Source organism: Chanodichthys erythropterus, chromosome 13 (genome assembly GCF_024489055.1).
Source record: "Chanodichthys erythropterus isolate Z2021 chromosome 13, ASM2448905v1, whole genome shotgun sequence".
NCBI lineage: Eukaryota > Metazoa > Chordata > Actinopteri > Cypriniformes > Xenocyprididae > Chanodichthys > Chanodichthys erythropterus.
This window is the reverse complement of record NC_090233.1, coordinates 37015665-37037297: the sequence shown is the minus strand read 5'-3', so window position 1 is coordinate 37037297 and position 21633 is coordinate 37015665. Positions and strand designations below refer to the sequence as shown.

The 21633-nt window shown below is 38.1% G+C and overlaps 1 protein-coding gene across 6 annotated transcripts in view; it reads left to right on the top strand.

Annotated features, from left to right (window-relative positions):
* map1b (microtubule-associated protein 1B) overlaps positions 1–21633 on the top strand; it is a 72315-nt gene that overhangs the window by 48097 nt on the left and 2585 nt on the right. For 4 of the 6 annotated variants that reach the window (XM_067407747.1, XM_067407745.1, XM_067407744.1 and 1 more), the window contains 6 exons: positions 2989–3388; positions 5859–5960; positions 13443–13525; positions 14443–14583; positions 14763–19983; positions 21325–21557. In XM_067407747.1, coding sequence (XP_067263848.1) covers positions 3202–3388; positions 5859–5960; positions 13443–13525; positions 14443–14583; positions 14763–19983; positions 21325–21557 — 5967 coding nt within the window. In that variant the 5' untranslated portion in view covers positions 2989–3201. The remainder of the gene's footprint in view (positions 1–2988; positions 3389–5858; positions 5961–13442; positions 13526–14442; positions 14584–14762; positions 19984–21324; positions 21558–21633) is intronic. The other 2 variants (XM_067407749.1, XM_067407748.1) reach the window with 1 other exon arrangement.

Sequence of the window (21633 nt, the reverse complement as noted above, 5' to 3'; positions counted from 1 at the left end):
AAAAGTTGTTTTAAATAAGGAAAAATCTCTGCCTGGGAGCAACAATAATATTATTTGGCATGTGTTCCAAAAATATGATTTAAACTAATGTTTTGTGTTTTCTTAATTTATTATAATCATCAGCGAGGACGACCTGGAATTATATTTTAAATTAATCATTTAATAATTTTAATAATTAATCTGTGTAAAAATTTTTTAGTTAAAGAAAATGTTATAAAAACTGATCAAACTTGAGCATAACAGATCTTGTCACTCTTCTCCACTCATATGCCAGACTGGGCATCTCCTCAGCGATGATGATTGCTATTGTGAAACAGAAGTTGTGATGTCTTTTCTTCCCATTTATGACATGCAGTATATCTGAGTGAAACTGCTTCTCGAACAAGAAAAAGATATAGGGCAGGACTTGATTTTGCCCATCAGCAATTGATAGTTTTGGTTTGCTATTGCTGAGTGACAGGTTGTCTCGCCCTTACACCAGTAAACACACCATCAGAGAAGACGAGATGCAAGTGGGAGGGGAAGTTATTTTTATTAATGATTACATGGGGACACAAATTAAATAATAATAATAATGATGTTCATTGATAAATAATTTCAAATAAATACTGCTACAGTATATTCAATAAAAAGGAGGAAAATTTGTTGATCTTGATTTCAGGGTGACTTTAATCTGGTACCCCATGCAGCGATGGGCTGACTGTGGTCCCAGTGGTGCAGCTACCATAGCAACAAATGTTGTTGTCATGACAGACAATGACAAAACATAATTGTTGATGAAATAATTGAATTCTCTTTTCTCCTTTGCTCTATTCTGATTTCATTCATATATTGACTCAACTCAATCTCTAATTCTGGTTTAAATGTGAATGCTCTCTCAAATACAGCCATAATACACGATCATATTCACACACTTTTAATATTAACATTTTCCACTTCTTCTAATATATTCCATTCTATCGCTTTACATCATGCACCCTTGATAAGACTTTAATATCACACTACATTTAACAAAAATACATCTCTTTGGCTCACATATGATCTTATAATATATTTATAACAGGCTTGCACTTTTCCAGATGTACTGTACTGAATGTTTGATGTGCTGAATCATGCCCCACTTCCAGTAGGCTCATGCCCAACATTGCAGTGGCTGACAAACTGACTTATCTTCCTGAAATATTTACACATGCACACAGATAACAGATTAATTTGAAACAGCTGCAGGAAGTGAAAAACAAAAATTCATAATACTAGACAGTGACTTGACAAAACAACTTTTTCATTACTAATCAAGAATGAAAACAACACAGAATACACACAAACTATACCTTTTTCTATGAAATACTCAAGTTTGTGTGTGTTCATTATTAATCGTTACTATAGTAATGATGCAAATGAGTGCTAATAACAAATACACACTGAAACATGGCTCCAGGTGAACCCCAATGACACAGCTGTATAACAGTGTAATGGGACAGTAAAATATGTGCCATGACTCTGCCTAAAATGACATCATCAAGATGGGACAAGACGGAACACCCTCTACTCCATCAGTATAAGGGCTTCTGCATTAAAAAGAGCAGAGCAAAATAAAAACTAAATTTATTTGCATTTCTTAAAAGTCTTTCTAAATTCTTGTCTTTCAGAAGCTCATGAAAACACAAAACAGAGCAGGAAATATATTATTGAATTTTTGTAGATTATTTGTGTGTAACTGGAAAGTTTTGCTCTAAAAAAACACTGATAAAACTGAGGTTGGCAGTCAAAATATGAAGTCTATAGGCCTAAATAGGCTAGATTATATGGGTGAATCTCACATAAAAGAACATGCGGTCAAATTTCACCTCAAAATCAAAGGGAAAAAGAGAATATATTATCTGTACCTCGGTATTGAAGTCATGGTTCGGTACAGCGGGGGGGGGGGGGGGGCAACTAAACAAAAAATTGCTTTTTTTTTTTTTATTAAACAGTGGTTTATTGAACAAATTGTGTCTCTTTAAGTAAATTCAATTATAATTAACATTTTCTTAAGGATAAAATATCTATCTTTGCTAATGCTGTAAAGGGAGCCCTTTCTTGCACATTACTATCATATTAAAGGTTACAATTAACAACAGAGCCCAAACTATTAAATTCAGTTGCTATATAGTAATCAACACTGAAATAAAATAAAAATAATAATAAAATAAAACATGTAAATTGCACATAAGCCAGGTTTTTCATTTTTCAAATATAATCATTTTCACAGTCACTGTCATAACGTTTCACAACAAATTTAAACATATTAAATAATTAAGATATTACTAACAGTTAAGTAAATAAAATGAATGTATAAGCTAATATAGTGCATATATTGAGTGAAATGCTACCCTCTAGAGTTAATTTCTCTAGTGAATTAACATGCTTTGTACACTAAATGACTTGCCTGAGGTAAATGTAATGATATATACATATATAGGCCTATGTATATTTAAATAATATAAAATGTTCTCCATTGCATGAATGAATTATAGGGGATTAGTTGTTATGAAAATAGCAAATGTCACAAGGCAAAAATCATCCTGCACCAGTTTTGTATTTTATTTCTGCAAAATATAATTTCTCTTTTTGTTTAATTTCTCAAATGTTAACTGGACATGTTATGAATTCTGTGAGATACAAACATACACCGACAAACCTTTATTCAAAATGAGATGAATATTAATAAAATGAAGTTATGTTATTGAGATAATTTAGCAATAATAGACTCGTTAATGGCTTGTTCTGAATTATTCCGTTTCCAGCTTCATTGGTATGACGTTTTGTATATGCAACATTATCAACGGATTTTTTTTTTGTCGGAACACCTTTAAATAAAAAAGTAGGCTACAGCAATCGTTCAAGAGTAAACTTTTATGGATATCGATGCCAAATCCACATGTCAACAGGTTAATCCAATGTTAACGACAAATTCTGGACATCCTTTAATTATGTAAGGTTTTTCAGGGTTCCAACTGGTCTCGCGCTGTTTTATGATTTGCTGCATGACATCAGCTGAATGAGAGGAGAGGCAGCGGCGGTTCCTCATCACTATGACACAGAGTCTGAGGATATAAAAGCCTGGGCCACTCCTTCTGCGCCCGCTGCACGGCTTCAGATAGCAGCTCACTTCAGGTTACCGGACAGAGAGTGCGTGAGAGTGTGTGAGTGTCTGAGAGAATGGCGACGCTAGTTGAACCTGTAGATACTCCAGCACCCTTCGGAGGTGTCAGTAGCACCAGGAACACGGCATCGCCCACGGCCTCGACACATCACTTCGACGAGGGCAAATATTACCTGCTGGTGGTCATTGGGGAGCTGGTCACTGACGAGCATCTGAAGTGTGCCATTGCGGACATTGAGAAAGGTAGCTCAGCTGACAAGAATAATGAACAAATGTTGTGCAGTGCCATTCATTTTTGCCATGAATATATTTAGATAATGTTTAGACCCGTGTATCTTATGCAGTTGTCTTTTCGAGTTCAGTAGACTAACCTTGAACTCACTTTGGGGTTGAAAGGGTGATTTAATGTGTGACTCTGGCCACAAATTTCTGCTGACTGCAAGTAACTTTCCATGCATCATGTTATTGGATTTCTTTGTTGTGTGACTATGTAGATGGAAACTGTATCGCAGCCCCTCCCTGTTAGCAACTGGCGAGTGCACTGCGTGTCTTATCAAAGCGATCGCATCGCGCCACCCAGTTTCCCAAAGACATCATCATCACCATCATCAGCACCATGTCTGTTTTCGCAGGGCGTGCATCTCAATCTGATGAGCCAGATGTGTTGTTTTTGGCAATTTGAGGAACTTCAGTGTCTGACTTGTGTTGTGGGCCAGGATGATTCAGCATGCGTATTTATAGCGTGTCGATCGACAAGACTAATCGCTTTGTTTTGCCGGGGTGGAGGGACTTTATACGGAGCATCGATCAGCTCTGCAGTCAGGATGTGCACCATCACCTTGCATCTGCATGGTTGTGATGTGGTGCGCCAGTTCTTTGTTTCCTAAACTCGTGTTTTTCTTATTATATCCTATACTGAATCCGACTCTTGTGGGAATCATCGTAAATAACCATATACAAGAGAGATTTCAGGAAATTATTTATTCAGTTTAACACTACAAAAATTAAATGCTTTAGAAAAAAAGAATCATATTAAATTGCTAGCTGTAGCCTACTTCATAGCTAGCAAAAGCCATAACTTCTGCCCACTTGACCAGACCTGGAGACATTGTTGCTGCGCATCCTGATTTAATTCCATCCTCCTCTATTCTACTCACTCCTTTCTAATCACCGGCTTGTAGGCGTGGCGCGGTCCGCACTGCAGTCCCTACGGAAAGTCAGAAGGGCCCCACGTTCTTGCCAAAAAGGGCGTTTCAGTAGTGATGGGACGCGCATACCTGTCCTTTTTTTAACTGTTCATTCAAATAACAGATCGGTTGTTCTTTACGTCAAGACGTAACTACGTAGTCACGTAATCCTGCAATGAAGCAATATGTAGAGACATACTGTGTTTTTTAAATGAGATTTTATTAATTAGTGTGTTTACGGTAATTTTATGAGTCCCTTTCCCAGCTGAGTTTGTAGCAATACATCCATGATCTCATACATAAGTCATTTAGAATAATATTAATTAATTATTAAAAAAAAAAAATTGTCATTCATTGTCATGTTGTTGACTCTGGAACACCTTTCTGGCCAATTGAGTCCTGTTAAGTAATGAATCATTCAGGGGTGCATTTTCCGAAAGCATCATTAGCCAACTATGGTCGTAATTCCCATTAAACTCTATTGGTAACGACGGAACTTGCGACCATAGTTCGCTTTGGGAAACACACCCCAGACTGATTTGTTAACTGGTTCAATTGATTCACCAATCTGATAGTTTTAGTTGTAGGATAGTTAGGTCTAGTTAGATCCCTGTGAGCATGACGTGTGCAAGAAAAAAAAGAACAGAGAATTATCACTCTTTTCATCTGTTCTATCACTTTGGTGAGGCCTGCTTCAAAGCTAAATAAAAAGTTTCACAGCTGTTTTTTTAATTGTGATAAACAAAACACATTACTTTTGTATTGAATTAATAACTGAAATTACATCAGGGATAGGCCTACTTGTGCTCCTGTTTTGTGGAGCTTGTGAGTAAATGAGGTTTGGCATCTGCTAAATTCTAACCATTTTAACCATAAATTCAGCAGTAATAGCAGTATATTACTATACTTGCCTTGAAGGCACGAGTTGCAGTTGTGCATGTGCGGTAGTGGAAATATAGGGGTAATATTCTTCTGTGATCCCATGAGGAGAGCAAGTATGCCATCATAAAACAAAACAAGTTTGTCATGAACAGTGTGAACAGCCTTCTTAACCTTTTAACATTCAGCAGCAGATCATTCTGAAGAATATCTGATATCGAGAAATGTTCTCTCTAAAGCATAATCTCTGTTCTGGCTAACCACTGACCGTGAAGGTTCATAGATATTTCCATACATTGATTAGCTTTTGCATGTATACCAACAGAGCCCAGCTTTTAGTCATGTGAATTTAAGAGATATTGGGCTTCAGTTCAATATGCTGGAAAGATCTGAAACATAATCTGATTATTTGATTACTTCCCTCTTTAGACTGATCCAATGTAAGTGTTATTTTTCCCAATTGAGTTTCAGATCTATCCCTGACATTATGTACCATACTTCATACTCAATAAATAAACATTTGAAATGAGGTAGTTTTTGTTGCAAGTGGTAGCCTGTATTGCCAATGCATAAAGAACTGTTCTCTTCGTGACTGATTAAAAGTACAACACATTTCATATGTTCACCCTTTCTCCTCTGACTTGCAGGAATTCGCTCATGGGACACAAATCTGATAGATTGTAACTTGGACCAGGAGCTGAAGCTTTTTGTTTCTCGACACTCTGCCAGGTTTTCAGCCGATGTGAGAGGTAGGCTGAACATGATCTGCTCACTTCATATCCTTTAGCTAGCTCAAAACTCTTATGTAGCCATTTATGATAACTTAATATTAAATATTTAAAACACTAGTGACCCCAAAGCTCAATAGTGATAAAGAGCTTTTGTAGAGATTGTGTAGAGTATTGTGTATTGTGTAGAGATGCAAAACAACAATTGCTGAAGGTCTTTATTGTGAAAAGGGAAAATAAATAGTTAATATTAATAATGATATTATAATGTATAACTATCATTATAATGTCATTATTGATATTAACTATTTATTTTTCCCTTTTCACAATAAAGACCAAGAGAAAATTACCATTACCATGACTTAGCAAAATCTCCCATGTCACAAGGTCATTAAAACGGCTTCAAACCAAGCTGAATTTTTCATAGAAAATCTGCCTTAAAAAATCTGTCTATAAATATAGACAGGAAATGTTCCAGTGACATAATTTCTCTGCCAATTAAATCATCTTTTAGGGAATGAAAGATGTGGCAGTCACTTAAGTGGTTCAGTGTCTGAATCTATATCTGTGTTACATTTCTTCCATCATGCTTTGCTCTTGGACTGTTCTGATCTTCCCGATGACGGCACCAATGTTACATTGCCTCGTGTAAAATCGATTCTTATCAGTTTATCTTTATATTAGCACTTAGCATGCAAATGTTGTAGAGATGTCCACGATGTTCAGAACTTTATTTACTTCCCTATTTCTTTCTGCTATATTATACATTTAGAGTAAGCTTGCATTTATTTTGCATTGTGATTTTTTTTTGTGTGTGCGAGTTCTTGATGGATTCTTTTGATGGAGATAAAAGAGGTGGGTTTAGACGGTCTGCCTGGAGCTCTGTCTGGATCAAACCCTGTCCCTGGTGTCCCCTCCTCTGTCCTCCCTGACTGTCTGCCTCTGTAGCTTTTGCTTTCTCTACTTTTTTCTCTCTCATGCTGAATTGCTGCAAGGGATGAAAAGCTGTATGTGAGATAATTAGCTGAAAAATTAATGACAATGGTTTTATCTGCTTTTGAACTAAAGGCTGCACACATAGTTGTACACAGGGGCTTCAAATGCATTCAAACCCCAAGAGTGATATAGATTTTTTTCACAAAATATCTGAAAATTATAGGAGTTTAACCATAATGGAAATATCTCTTTCAGAGAGACAGTGAGTCTGCTAATGTAAGCAAATGATGAGCCAACACTGACCTTGAATGATTGAAATGTAATCTGTGTTAGCTTGAACACACACACACACACACACAAATAACACCATAGCTTAATCGCACAATAACTTACACTTATGACTTTTTTTTATTATATATGGTATATGAGGCACTTGAGACTGTTCTGGATTTGGCATTAAGCTCATTACTTTGTTGAAATCAACAGAATTCATGCTGGAATTCTTATTTACTCATCTAAATGATTGTCAGAAGAGGACAAAAGAATATAATATTATATATAATATATAATATATAATATATAATATATAATAATATAAGAATATATCATTGGCTACTAATCCTCGCTTTAGGATAAACATGACACATGTAGGTGTTTGTTCATTTCCATAATCAGATTTATTGCTCGATGGGTGGCTTTATACAAAGCTTTTTAGAAAATTAACAGAGGAATTTGCATTATGCCGCTTTTGGCCATTAAGCCTTTTAAATACAAAGCCATTAGCTGTCCACCACAGACAAATACCTTGTGGATGTCTTGATAATTGCTTTATCCCACCAGTCTCACCCTCCCCCACCCCCCTTTTTTACAGCAATTCCAATTTTATAACACTTCTTGTTACTTTCAAAGCATTATAAATTAATTTAGTCTTAATACTTTTCAGCGCAGAGTATAAGAGAATTGTACGATAATTATCTGTCGAACTCTCCTACAGGGGTTTTGTAGGAGGGTAAAACAGATTATATATGGGGGCAGGGGAGAAGATGGGCTATTACTAGTCAGCATGGAGGAGGGTGAGATATAAATCATTAAATGTCTGAGGCCTGTGGAGAGTACAGGGAGACTTGAGACTCAAATACACACATATATACATTTATTTAGCAGATGCTTTAATCTAAAGCAACAAATAAATGAGGAACATAAAAAAACACATGGTTATTCACATTAATTCACATAAAAAATAGAAAATATATCTATATTGGATTAACTTCTTTGTACAAAATACCAACCAAATGCCTTTGAAATATGTGGAACCCCTGCCAGAACCACTAACAGAAGATGAATCACAGTGTGAAACTCAGAAAAGAGATTACAGTAAAAAAAAAAAAGATGAGGGAGCACTTGAAAGAATACTTGAGAAAGAATTATGAGAAAGGCAATGATGTGTCTTTGAGGCTCAGAAGATAAAAAGAGCGTGGAGGATCCCTTTGCTTCTGAGATACTTCAGGACCTTTAGAGGATGAGCATATGGTACCTGGCACTTTGACTTTGTCATTGCTTTGAGTCGAGACTGAAGCTTAAAAATGTGCCTGGAGGTTTAATATTAGATCAGCTATCATAGTCCAGCATCAGACAGTGCTGTAATCAATAGTAATGAATCAGCTTCTGTAATGTAATCAATAAGCACTTAACAATGCAATGCCTACCATGCATTTACATGCTGCCTGATCAACCAGAATTGTGATATTATTAATATTAAAAGTACGACATATGAACTGACAATGTCATATATTAAAATGCTATATTATATAGTAATATGATATTAGTTTTTCCTTCAACAACTTGACAATCTAAAGGAACAGTTCATCCAATAATTATGTCATTCAATAACCTCATGTTGTTCCAGACCTGTATAACTTACTTTCTTCTGTAGAAAAAAAATTAAATGTAATAAATAAATGTGATGAAAAAAAAAAATGTAATGAATATCCAGTCATTTTTACAGTAAGATTTACAGTATAGTCATGGTGGCTGATATTGCTGTCCTGGGTGGGTTAACGAATTATAGATTTTTGTACAATTACATAATATGAAACTCTTTGTTTGATTAATTTTGCTTCTCTGTAGTTCTATATTTCATTCAAGGCACTTGGCAAATGCTTTTATCCAGATTGATTTCCAAAAGTACTCAAGTTTTTGCATATGAGCCTGCCATGGTTGATAGGCAAAAATGCAATTCTAAATGTGCAGTGAGTATTAGAACACTAGCTGTAATACAAGTACAGGACAAATAAAGGCAAACAGCATTTTTATGTTATGATAATACTCTTGTAATACATATTCTTTAAACTGAGCCTGAAATCAGGTCTAATATGCTTTGCTTTGATGTAGGGGCTAGAAGGTTATTAATATGCATTGCACAAAGCTTTTTGTGCAACGTGCCATTTTGTGAGAGGGTATTTTGTTGTTCAGATTTTGGGACTGAATGTTTTAAGATGAACTCCAGTATAAATGGTATTGATATTTCTAAGTATTTGTATGTGTGTTTGACAGGGCTCTTCTATACCCTTTTGAAAATCCCATTTTGGCATTGAAAGGACAGAACATAGTTGGACAGAGACAAAGTGAGGGAGAAAGTCAAATTCACGTTGTTGGCATTGCGTTTGTATGGATGCTTGCTTTGTTTGTGCGTTGTGGTGAGTGTCATTAGATGAGGCTGCCTGCCCAAAGGGTGTTCAGTCTGTATTAGTATCAGAGACAGTGTGAGTTGAGATCAGGACAAGAGGGGTGAGGATGGGGTTGGGTGAGTGTGGCAGTGCAAAGCTAGTGTAAGTTAAACAATACTGCAGCTGACACATCTGCACCCAGAATCAAACAGGAATGGAAATAGCCCAGCTTCTAAGTGACAATCAAATATGCCTGCTTTAGCTTACTAAGTTTGTAGTTATGTTAGATATCTACAACATAATATAGTTATTTAAAGGTGCTTTTACAATCAATTTCAGGTGTTTTGCTGACTTCTGCCATTTTTATAACTTCAAAGAAGGGTGGTATACCCCAGGTGAAACAGAGATATATTTGATTCTTCATTACACTTTTCATTGTTATCTGTAAGGTATATGATATTTCCAAAAAATAGCTTACGACACCTTTACCATCCATTTGACACTGAATTAAAGGGGGAGTTGACTCAAAAATTAAAATTCACTCATTTATACACCCTTTCTGTTCTGAACCGGTATGGACTGTATGGACAGAACAAAAAAAGAAGATATTTTGAAGAATGTTTCAACTGTATTAGCCTATACAATGAAAGTCGATGGGGTCCAAACAACAAACAAACAAACAAAAAACACAGGAAAATATTTCAATGTCAGATTTTGTTACTTAAGGTATGATAAGGAATTCATCATAAAAGCCCCATTTTACTCACCCATGTGGATAATAGCCGATGGCAGCAGTTAAATTTTCCAAGGGCAGAGGAAAACTGCTATCGACCGTAGTAAAAATTTTGTTCGCACCACTGATTCTAATCAAAAATTTTTCTCTTCATCTCTTTGGAGTTCCCGACAGCAGCTGTTTTTGTCACCTAAATGGTCTTCCCCCTGGTGTGAGGTTGGCCCTGTAATGATGCCACTTTTCTGCTTGCGTGAGTCTGGGCGTGTGCTGGGCAGCAGAAATAGCATTCATGTCAGGTTACTTACGCATCAACTGTCTTAACGGACCTGTCTAGATTTAGAGGAACAAGGAGAAAAGAAATGAGGTTAGAAGAGAATCATTCATTACCAATACATAGATGTCTATGCTCTGAAGAATATGTGCAGCTAAACTAGAGCAAAGAGTACTGCAGTGAGATGACTGCAACATCTCAGGAACACACCTGTAGAGAATAAATGAAGTTACAGTGTGTTCTACATCAAGTACACTCCACTTGCTATATGCAGATGTCGATTTCAAGTCGAATCATATGCATTCCATTTAATTAATGCTTCTGTCCTTTAGCTCCTCTCTCTCATACTGATCTTGATAAAGCATGTTCTCCCAAAGGAACTCCTGCTCCCATTGCTAATGATTAAAGAGAGAGTGGCTCGTATTGGAGTCATTACCAGCAGCCATGTCACTCTGTAGCCCAAGACTGGTTGCCCACTGAAGCTATGCAGGGTTGTGCCTGGTCAGTACCTGGAGACCTCCTGGGAAAAACTAGGTTGCTGCTGGAAGAGGTGTTAGTGAGGTCAGCAAGGGATGCTCAACCTGTGGTCTGTGTGGGTTCTAATGCCACAGTATAGTGACTGGGTCACAAAAAAACTCCATCCCTCAGATGAGACATTGAACCAAGGTGACTCTCTGTGGTCATTAAAAACCCCTGGATGTCCTTCGAAAAAAAGAGTAGGGGTATAACCCCGGAATCCAGGCCAGATTTGCCCGTTGGCCTGTGTCCATCCTAATCATCCCTATATATACTGAATGGCTTCATCAATCCTCTTCACCAATAAGCTGGTGTGTGGTGGGCGTTCTGGCGCAATATGGCTGCCATCGCACACTGGTGGTGGTTGAGGAGATTCCCCCCTTCCCCCACTTTGAGTGCAGAGAAAAGCACTATATAGATGTAACAAATTATTATTATTAATCACTACCCTTAGGAAAAGTCTAACTCACGCATTCAGTGGTTGTGCTGGTTGGTCTACATTACTTCCCTGAAATAGCATTAAACATACTATCTATTGAGAGCTGATGTCAGTCTGTGTAATGGTAGTTATTTCTTAAAAAGGTTAGATAGCAGTAGAAAACACAAAAAAATACAGGGGAAATAACAGAAGAAGAAACAGATATGAAGCCCACAGTGAATATGTTTAGATGAGGGGGACATGCAAAGGAACAAATTCACAGTGTTGATGATAACTCGGCAGGTGGGAAACACACTGTAATTACCTACACTGCATGAGAGAGCCACCTGGATTTATGCACACACACATACAGATAGATACAAACAAACATACTGCATATGTCCTAAGGTGAACAGTCTTTGAGACCCACACACAGCCTGCAAATATATAAGCTGATGAGAGAAAAATAATATCTGAAGTTTAGGTAAGACATTGGGTCAATTTCACTGATTATGTTGTTGACAATGTATGCTTTTTCCTGTGAGCTTTTTGTTTTTGCATTTTTTCCTCCTATTTGATGGTTTAATCGAACTTGGTCATTAAAAACAAATATCCCTGCCAGACATCACTTTTGGCCACTACTGTACATTCCTTGTCAAGTCAAGTCAATTAATCTGGATTATGAACTTGTAAATGAAGGGAGCTTGTGCCTGCAGTTAATAATTAGTATAATACAGGGTCAAATCCAGGAAAGTGTTTTATACATACATGTGATTTGTGCTTTCTAAAGTTTAAGGGCAAACTTATTTATGAATTATGATTTCTGTGTGAGAATGTTTGCAAACAGATTTATGCACAAATATGTATGTATGAACTTTAGTGAATGAGATGCAATATCTGCAATGTAAAATCTTTGCTGTACAAAAAGCATGTAATTTATCCACAAAATACAGTTTTGGAGGCTTTTTTAACAACTATTTTTGGCTGTGGTGTGACCATGCATGCAAGAGGTTGTGCACTGTTAAGTGCAAATGGAAAAATTGTGTGTGCCCTCTTGTGTTTTAGATTTAGACCTTGAAATTTTAGGTACTAAGGCCTTATTATTCAAGCCATTTTCAGCACTCATGGATCACATGGTCACTGAACCTAAAAAACAACCTCAGAGGGGGAATTATGAGACTATGAACAACAATTGCTGCATGAGTGATGAAGTTGATGATACAGAAGGGGCTCAAAGACCTCTGCAGTAATAGCAAACACTCTACTACTGACAGTGACAGAGTTGACTGTTTCCTGCAATCTTACAGCCTCACTGCTTCTGGACAGCTTGATGAAATTATAATAGGATTGATTCACACAGAGAGAGACTGGAAAATTCTCACTTGAATTTATAATGAGCCATTTGGACAGGGGATGGGAAAAAATAAGACATTGAACAATCAACAATCACCATGTAATGATTGAAAGAGAAAGGATAACAAGTTGCTGAAGGAGGGGCAGATATTAATTAGATATGTGTGTCAATAGAGCATATATAGAGAAATGAGGAAGAGAAGAGGAGAGTATTTGCATGAGTACACACAAGGCAATTAAGTGAGACAGATGTCACATTAAAAAACCCAGACCATAACCATTTTGACTGCAAATTTAACTTAAAACTCAATAATTCATATATGCATGATGGAAGGAATGGTAATGAAATAAAAAGGATCAATGGTCTTCAGTAAAATTACACACCAAATCTAGTTCTTGGATTTTCTTTGTGGTTCCTTAAGCAGCAGCATTTGTGTTGTACTGGAGACCTGGTCTTAAGAAGCTAATTTCGGCAAAGACAATCCTTAAAATATTTATGCATATTCATAATTTAATTTAGTATATAACACAAACTAAACATTTTCAAGATCCACATGTGCATTGTGTGTACATCACAGAGTGCATTAATAACATGTCATTTTATTTTCAGGACAAAAGATTCTGCACCACAAAAGTAATGTGTTGGAGACAGTGGTGCTCATCAACCCTTCAGATGAAGCTGTTAGCACTGAGGTAAACACCCTTTCTCTGTCTCTCTATATTTCTATAAATGTATCTATGCCTGCCACTAAAACATATTTTAAAACTGTTTTAGGTGTCTGGTTCACATAAAAACAAATACCTTATTGGGGATAAGAATAAACACAGAACTAGTGTCCTATAGGACAAGAACATCATGGTTATATAGAATTATAAAATAAATAAATAAATAAATTTAAAAAAACAACCAATGGGGAAGGTGAGGTCATGGGGGTAGGGGTTTGTGCTTCTGTAGCTAACCTTATTTATTTATTTCTAATTTTTAAACATTTTTATTTTATTGGATTAAAGCTATTAGTGGCCAGTGGCTTGAGTGCTTATGTCGAACAATTAGCGGTACAGTCTTTGTTAGCTGTGGCTTAAATGGATGGTTTCTGCAGATTTAAACACACAAAGCCTTTCTTGCACACTGTGACTGCAGTTTGACTCTGCATTAATAATATGGTAAAGCACTGCAGGTCTGAACCTGGCAGACCGCCCAGAACAATCAATGGCAGCAAACTGGAAAATGCTGGCCTAGACAGAGAACAAGAAAGAGAGAGGAAATGACACAGAAAGCCAAAAGCCAAAGTAATACAATTTGTGTTTGTTGAAATTAATGATATTTCTTTCTGTTAAAGTCACACAAAAATGCAAAAAAAGTTTAGATGAGCTTATAGCAACAAGTTTACTTCTGTGGGTTCTTTACGGCATGATATGAAATTTTATATTGCAAACTCTCACTTGATTAAGGTAACAGTTTTTTTGTAGATATGGCATTTAAATTAAATTAAGGATAACCTTCACATGCTATGTTGTTTTTGTTGCATCTAATGCAAGCCATTATCAGTCCAAACCAAGTCCATGTTTAATGAAGATTATAATATTTTATAAACTTTGTTTACACATAGGTACGTCTGATGGTATCAGATACAGCCCACCATAAGCTGCTTGTCCTGGCAGGACAGTGTTTTGAAAATACAGGCGAGCTGATTCTCCAATCAGGCTCCTTTTCTCTTTCCAATTTCATTGACATTTTTACAGATCAAGAGGTGAGTGATTGATAGCTTTTTGCTTCGGTTTGTATATGTACCAGTTTTGTGACTGCATTTGAGAAAAAATTGTCGAACAGTCAACAAATACTAAAATTCAGCAAGCACATTACAGTTTAACATTAAAGTCAATGAAGCTGTCTTGTTTAGTGAAACATTTCAATTCATTTTACTCACAGATTGGAGAACTTCTAAGCACCATACATCCAGCTAACAAAGCCAGTTTAACCCTTTTTTGTCCTGAGCATGGTGACTGGAAAAATTCAAATCTGGACAAACACAACTTGCAGGACTTCATCCATATGAAGCTAAACTCCCCAACCATCCTTCCAGAAATGGAAGGTCTTTCTGAATTCACAGAGTACCTGTCAGAATCTGTAGAAATCCCATCTCCATTTGACATGCTGGAACCCCCAACCTCAGGAGGGTTCCTAAAATTATCCAAACCATGCTGCTATATTTTCCCTGGTGGACGAGGTGATTCAGCATTGTTTGCGGTTAACGGTTTTAACATGCTGATTAATGGTGGATCTGATAGAAAGTCATGTTTTTGGAAGCTGGTACGCCATCTGGACAGAGTGGATTCTGTTCTCCTCACACACATTGGAGATGACAACCTCCCTGGTATAAATAGCATGCTGCAGCGCAAAATAGCTGAACTTGAGGAGGAGCAGTCACAGGGATCCACAGCTAACAGTGACTGGACAAAGAATATGATCTCACCTGATATTGGTGTTATGTTTGTCAACATGCCCCAGAACCTGGAAAACCTTGAGCCCAACTACAGGATTAGAAGAAATGCTGAAGAGGCATCTCTCACACTGCAGTACCTAAACAAGCTGTCTTTAAAACCTGAACCTCTGCATAGGAATATTGGGAATACAGTAGAACCAATAATACTTTTCCAGAAAATGGGGGTTGGAAAGCTTGAAATGTATGTTCTTAACCCTGCTAAGAACAGCAAGGAGTTGCAATACTTATTGAAAGAATGGACTGGTAGTGATAAAGACAAAGCCCCTGTCTTGTTGCCAAATGGAAAAGAATCAGAGCTCCCAATCTCATATTTGTCTTCCATCTCATCACTGATTGTGTGGCATCCTGCTAACCCATCAGAGAAAATCATCCGTGTTCTGTTTCCAGGCAATTCCACTCAGAATAATATTCTCGAAGGCCTAGAGAAACTTAAACACTTGGACTTCCTCAAACATCCTGTGATCACACAAAAAGAGCTTAATTCAAACTTAGCCCCTACACTGAAACAAGCAAAGATGAAACATAAGACAGACAGTAAAGAGAGTCTAAAGTCCACATCAAAACCATCCCCAAGCAAAAATCTCCACAAAGAGTCCAAAGAAGAAGCCCCTGAAAAACTAAAAATCCTTAGTAAAACTGACTCTGTGGAAACTCAGGAACCAACTCAAAAAACAGAGAAGAAAGAAAAAGCACTTGTGAAAAAAGTGAAAGCAGGAGACAAGGACATTAAAGGCAAGATTGAGCAAACACCTAAAATTGACACTCCAGAGAAAAAGAAAGCTGACATTAAACCAAAAACAATAAAGAAAGAAACAAAGAAATCAGTGGAAAAGAGTGAGGCTGATAAAAAGGCTGAAAAACCCACACCCAAAAAAGAAGATAAGGCCATAAAAGAAGAGAAAGTGAAGAAAGAAGAGGTGAAGAAGGAAATTAAAAGACGGGATATTAGGAAAGATTCCATATTAAAGGAAAGCAGAAAGGATGAAAAGAAAGAAATGCATAAAGATGAAAAAGAACCTAAGAAAGATTTGAGGAAAGCTGGTATCTTGAAAAAGATTGCCCCTAGCACACCAGAGGCAAAAAAACCTGCCCCTAAACCAAAGGTTGCAGCACGAGGAAAGGCTCCTGGAAGTCCTGCAAAACCCAAAGAGAAGGCTAAGGCTAAGCCCACAAAAAAAGATGCAGGAGAATTAGAAGCAGCACCTTCTGTCTCAGATGCTACTGCTGAAGAACCTGCCATTGAAGCTAATGTAACAGATGTTCTTGAGGCAGAGAGATCATTGATGTCTTCTCCAGAGGACCTCACTAAAGACTTTGAGGCTCTGAAAGCAGAGGAGATCGTTGAAGATGACGAAATCGTATCTCAGACCAAAATAGACGATGATGATCAAGTAGAGATGATCAAGCATGAAGAAATAACTCCTTGCAAAGAGTCTCCAGAAACAGCAGAGTCACTGGATGAAGGAATAGCAACCACAGAAGCTGAGGAGGAATGTGGTGGCACTCCAGGAGAGCTAGAACCCAATCAAAAAAGCAATGGTACCAGTGAAAAATTTGAAGATGAGGGAACAGGGTTGGAAGAGTCATCTGAGATAGGGGACTATGAAGAAAAGGGAGATACAGAGGAAGTGGATGAGCAGGACAGAGCAATATCTACATTAAAAGATGATGGAGAGCAAGGAGAGCAGGAAACAAAGGAAGGATCAGATTATGATGCAGAAGTACCACAATGTAAAAATGACAAAGAAACTGAGTTGCAGAGTTTTGTTGTAACCACACCACCACGGCTCTCTGCACCTGTATCTCCTGCTGTTTCTATTCATGATGAAACCCTACCAGCAGGTCCAGAAAGTGAGGTCGCCTCTGATGAAGAAAATCGAGATGAGCCTCCAGAAGAATACACAACATCTGGACACACTCAGTCTACAATTGAGATCTCAAGTGTTCCAACACCTATGGATGAAATGTCAACTCCAAGAGATGTATTGAGTGACGAGACAACTAATGATGAAAGTGATTCTCCTTCCCAAGATTTTGTCAGGTACGGCATGGCTACAGATTATGAACAAAAGAAACTCTCACCTCTCCAAGATCTTCCTGAATTAGATCACTCCAAGAGCGATGCAACAGAGGGGCATGACTATCATGCATCAGCTTCCACCATTTCACCTCCATCTTCACTGGAGGAAGACAAATCTGCCAAGGAGTTTTTAACTAAAGACAGATTTTCTTTTGATTCAGGCAGGCTCACTGCTACCACTACAACTTTGCCTCTTGTCAGGTCACCTTCTGGTGACCAAAACGTGAACGTTGACCATGTTCATACAGGTGTATCTTCACCAATTGAACTGGGAACTACACTAACAGGGATCTCAAAAGGAATGGAATCATACAGTCCAGATGAGAAAACCTTAGAGGGTCCTTTATCTCCACAGTCCTCAGGTCACACACCTTACTACCAATCCCCAGTGGAGGAGAAAGTTGGCAGTCTACCATCTGACAAATCATCTGAGACCCAGGGTCCTATTATTGTTGACATAACAAGTGACAAGGAATACTCTCCCAGAGAGGCTAGTCCTATTGATGAAGCAGTGCCTGTGTCACAAATGGGAAAGAAGCAATCACCAAGTTATGAAGCACATTTATCAACCAATTTTGAGCTTGACCACAAGACCCAAAGCCAGACTGACAATAATGATAAGAAGTTAGCAACTGATGACAGTTCTTCAATTTCATCTGCTATACCATTGCTGCCGGCTAAAGTAGAGAGCCTGTCTGATACAAATCCTTTCACAACATTTAAAGAAGACAGCAAAATGTCCATATCTGAGGGGACCACATCTGATAAGTCTGGCACACCAGTTGATGAGGTTGTTGCAGAGGACACATTTTCTCACATTGCCTCTGCCTCAACAGCATCACTTGCAACAAGTTCTTTACCAGAACCTACAACAGATGAGGTCTCCCCATCACTTCATGCTGAAGTGGGCTCCCCGCATTCCACGGAAGTGGATGACTCTCTTTCTGTCTCTGTTGTTCAGACTCCAACCACAATGCAAGAAGCAGAAGTCTCCCCATCTAAGGACAGTCCCCGGCCTATGTCAATCTCCCCTGATGTTTCTCCAAAAACAGCCAAATTGAGAATGCCACAACAAGAAACAAAATCCTCTGAGCAGTCTTTGTCAGCTGAGGGTGGACAAGAATCCCCAGAACACTCATTTGCATTGGATTTTAGCAAGCAGTCACCAGATCATCCATCTGCAGGAGGAATACAGCATAAAGCCACTGAAAATGGTCCTACAGAAGTTGATTACAGCCCCTCAGATGGAGCTGGTCTCATGGGAGAACAGCACAGACCGGGGGAAGCTGGAGAGAAGGCAATGCTTTTCAAAGAGTCTGAAATTACCCAGGTTGCTTCTGCTTCCCCATCAGATGCCTCTCAGTCCACCCCATCAGTTACAACACCCTGCCAAATTGGGGAGCCAAGAGAAGTTTCCCCAAATGCAAGTCATTTCTCAGAGTCTGTTACTCCAAAACAGTCACCCTGCAATCAGTCCCCTTTATCTCCTGACTCTTCTCTTGTTCTAGGAAGACCAAGTACTTCGTATGAAGGTACAGATAAAGATAAACTTAGTCCCAGCTCATTTTACGAAGTGACTGGTATGGATAAAACAGAGGACACACAAAATCTTGAGAAGACTCCTCCGAAGGCCCAGTCACCCTCATCGCCTATGGTGTCATCTTGTTTTTCTCAGAAGACAGAAGAGCTTAAACTTGGCTTAGGGACAAATCCCTTCACAGACTTGAAATCCCCCACTAGCCCCAAAATGTCATCTCCAGCCCAACTTTCTCCATCTTCCAATCAGACAGACACTCAAGAGAAGTTTTCCAGCAGCTCCTACAGCTGTCAATATGGAGAATCTACTAAAATTTGTGATGGTGGGTCCATAGGGCCAGATACATCAAAAACAATCCTTTCTCAGTCACGAGCAGATGTGGACTTGTGTTTAGTGACCTCCTGTGAATACAGACATCCAAAAACAGAGCTTTCTCCATCCTTTATAAACCCCAGTCCTCTTGAGTACTTCATGAATGAGGAACAACCTCTGGAGGAGGAAAAGCCACTTGCTAAGTCTGGAGGAGGACCACCACCACCACTTGGAGGGAAACAGCAGAACAAGCAATGTGAAGAAACTCCACCAACCTCTGTAAGTGAATCAGCACCCTCTCAAACAGACTCTGATGTTCCTCCTGGCACAGAGGAGTGCCCATCAATAACTGCAGATGCAAATATTGACTCTGAGGATGACTCAGAAACACTACCAACAGATAGGACTATTACTTATCGTCATGCAGACCCACCTCCAGTCACGCCCAGAGACCCTGCTCCTGCTCCTCCACATCCTGATGCCTGCATGGTAGATCCTGAGGCCCTTAAGGCTCAGGAGGCATCCCAAAAAGATGAAAGAGGGAAGCCAAAAAAGAACATCAGCAGTAAGACCAAGTCATCTGCAACAAAGAGCTTGTCAAAAACAAGTGCCATCAAAGAGTCGAAAGTATCTTCTCCAAAAAAGGCTACAGAAGATAAAGATACCAAAAATGCTACTAATACCTCTGCATCAAGGGGAGTGAAAAGCAGCACTTCAGGTAACTGTAGTTTAATACTCACAATTTAAAAATATGAAAAATACATGTTTACTATAACACCTTACATAATAGACAGTTATCTGTCTATAGAGCTCCGGAGGTTGACGTCATTTTGGCAGGCCATCAGGTGAGCGCTAGAGCAGCTGTAGCATTGGTATCAATAGTGGTCAAAGAATAATTTAAAACCAGACATGTTTAGACCTTACAAACCTTACTGTTTCAACATGGTGGACAGCTGCTGTGTGCCAGGATGCCAGTACAGGTGGGGAATGCAAAGGAGAAATAATTTTATCATATTCCTAAGGACCCCGATTGACGATCGAAATGGTTCACTGCAATAAAACGTGCTAACCATCACAACAAAACAACAGATGGTTGTATTTGTATTTTTTATTTATTTTTTTGTCTTTTAATCTCAGTATTCCTATAAGTGTTGTATAAAGGGTTTTATGTTTAATAGTAACCCTAAAATTATATGAAAGAGTTTAAATTGTGTTAAATAACTGGGCTGATAGGCTATATACGAATTTTCAGTATAACCTAATGTTACACATTATTCCACCGGTCACAATTGTGGCCGAACATAAAACACAATTTTTCACACACATTTCCATAAAAAATTTAAAAAATAATTATTGATTATTTCAAGGGGCAACTAATGACACCTCATTTGGATATTTTCATGTCTGGGAAAAATTGGGATTAAACGGGTTAAGATTATGACATTTATGATGTCTACTGTACTTACAGTGATATAGCAATGCTGGCTACCTACAAACAAGGATAGCTAGGGTCGATTACGTTACCTAACAACAAAGTTTACCCTTCCAATGAAGACGAAGCAGGTTTTAGCCGGCAGACTCCAAAGTTGAATATTCATCCCAAAATTAGATTGTGTCCATTTGTACCCCTCCAGGTTTTTGTAGGCTTTTAAAGAGTCTTCGGAGTAGGATGAGGGAAAGTTGATGAGGTAGTTGTACATATCAGGATACTGCAGGTCAGAAAAGCTATCCATTCCTTTATTGATACACGCACCCCGGGGGCATTATAGGGATCTGTTATGTTTAATATATTATGTTTTGCTATGTACATGTCTATGTTTTTTTAATTAAAGTGCACAGTGAACTCTGTTGCCTTGAAACTGATGCTGGCGCCATTCATTTCATATTCGTTCCTGGCTATCCCGGCCTGCCAGCATGGTGGTGTACACAGAATGAGTCACGTGACTACCGGAGCTCTATAGTATATTGTTTTTAAAGCATTGTTTATCTTTGCTTTTAATATCAGAGGTTTACTGTATATGTTTATATATATGATTTATATCTTTTTATTGTTGTTAAGGAAGCACCAAGTCCAGCAGTGGAACATCAGTACCTAACTGTCCTCCAATGTATATGGACCTAGTTTACATACCAAATCACTGCAATGCCAAGAATGTGGATGCTGAGTTCTTTAAACGGATCCGATCCTCCTACTTTGTAGTCAGTGGTAATGATCCTACAGCACAGGAGCCCAGTAAGGCAGTTCTGGATGCTCTGTTGGAAGGAAAGAGCCAATGGGGAAATAATATGCAGGTACTGTTATTCTTCCAATGGTCTGATTCATAGTTTAAACATTTAATTATGAATATTTTCCTTGAAATTAATGCTG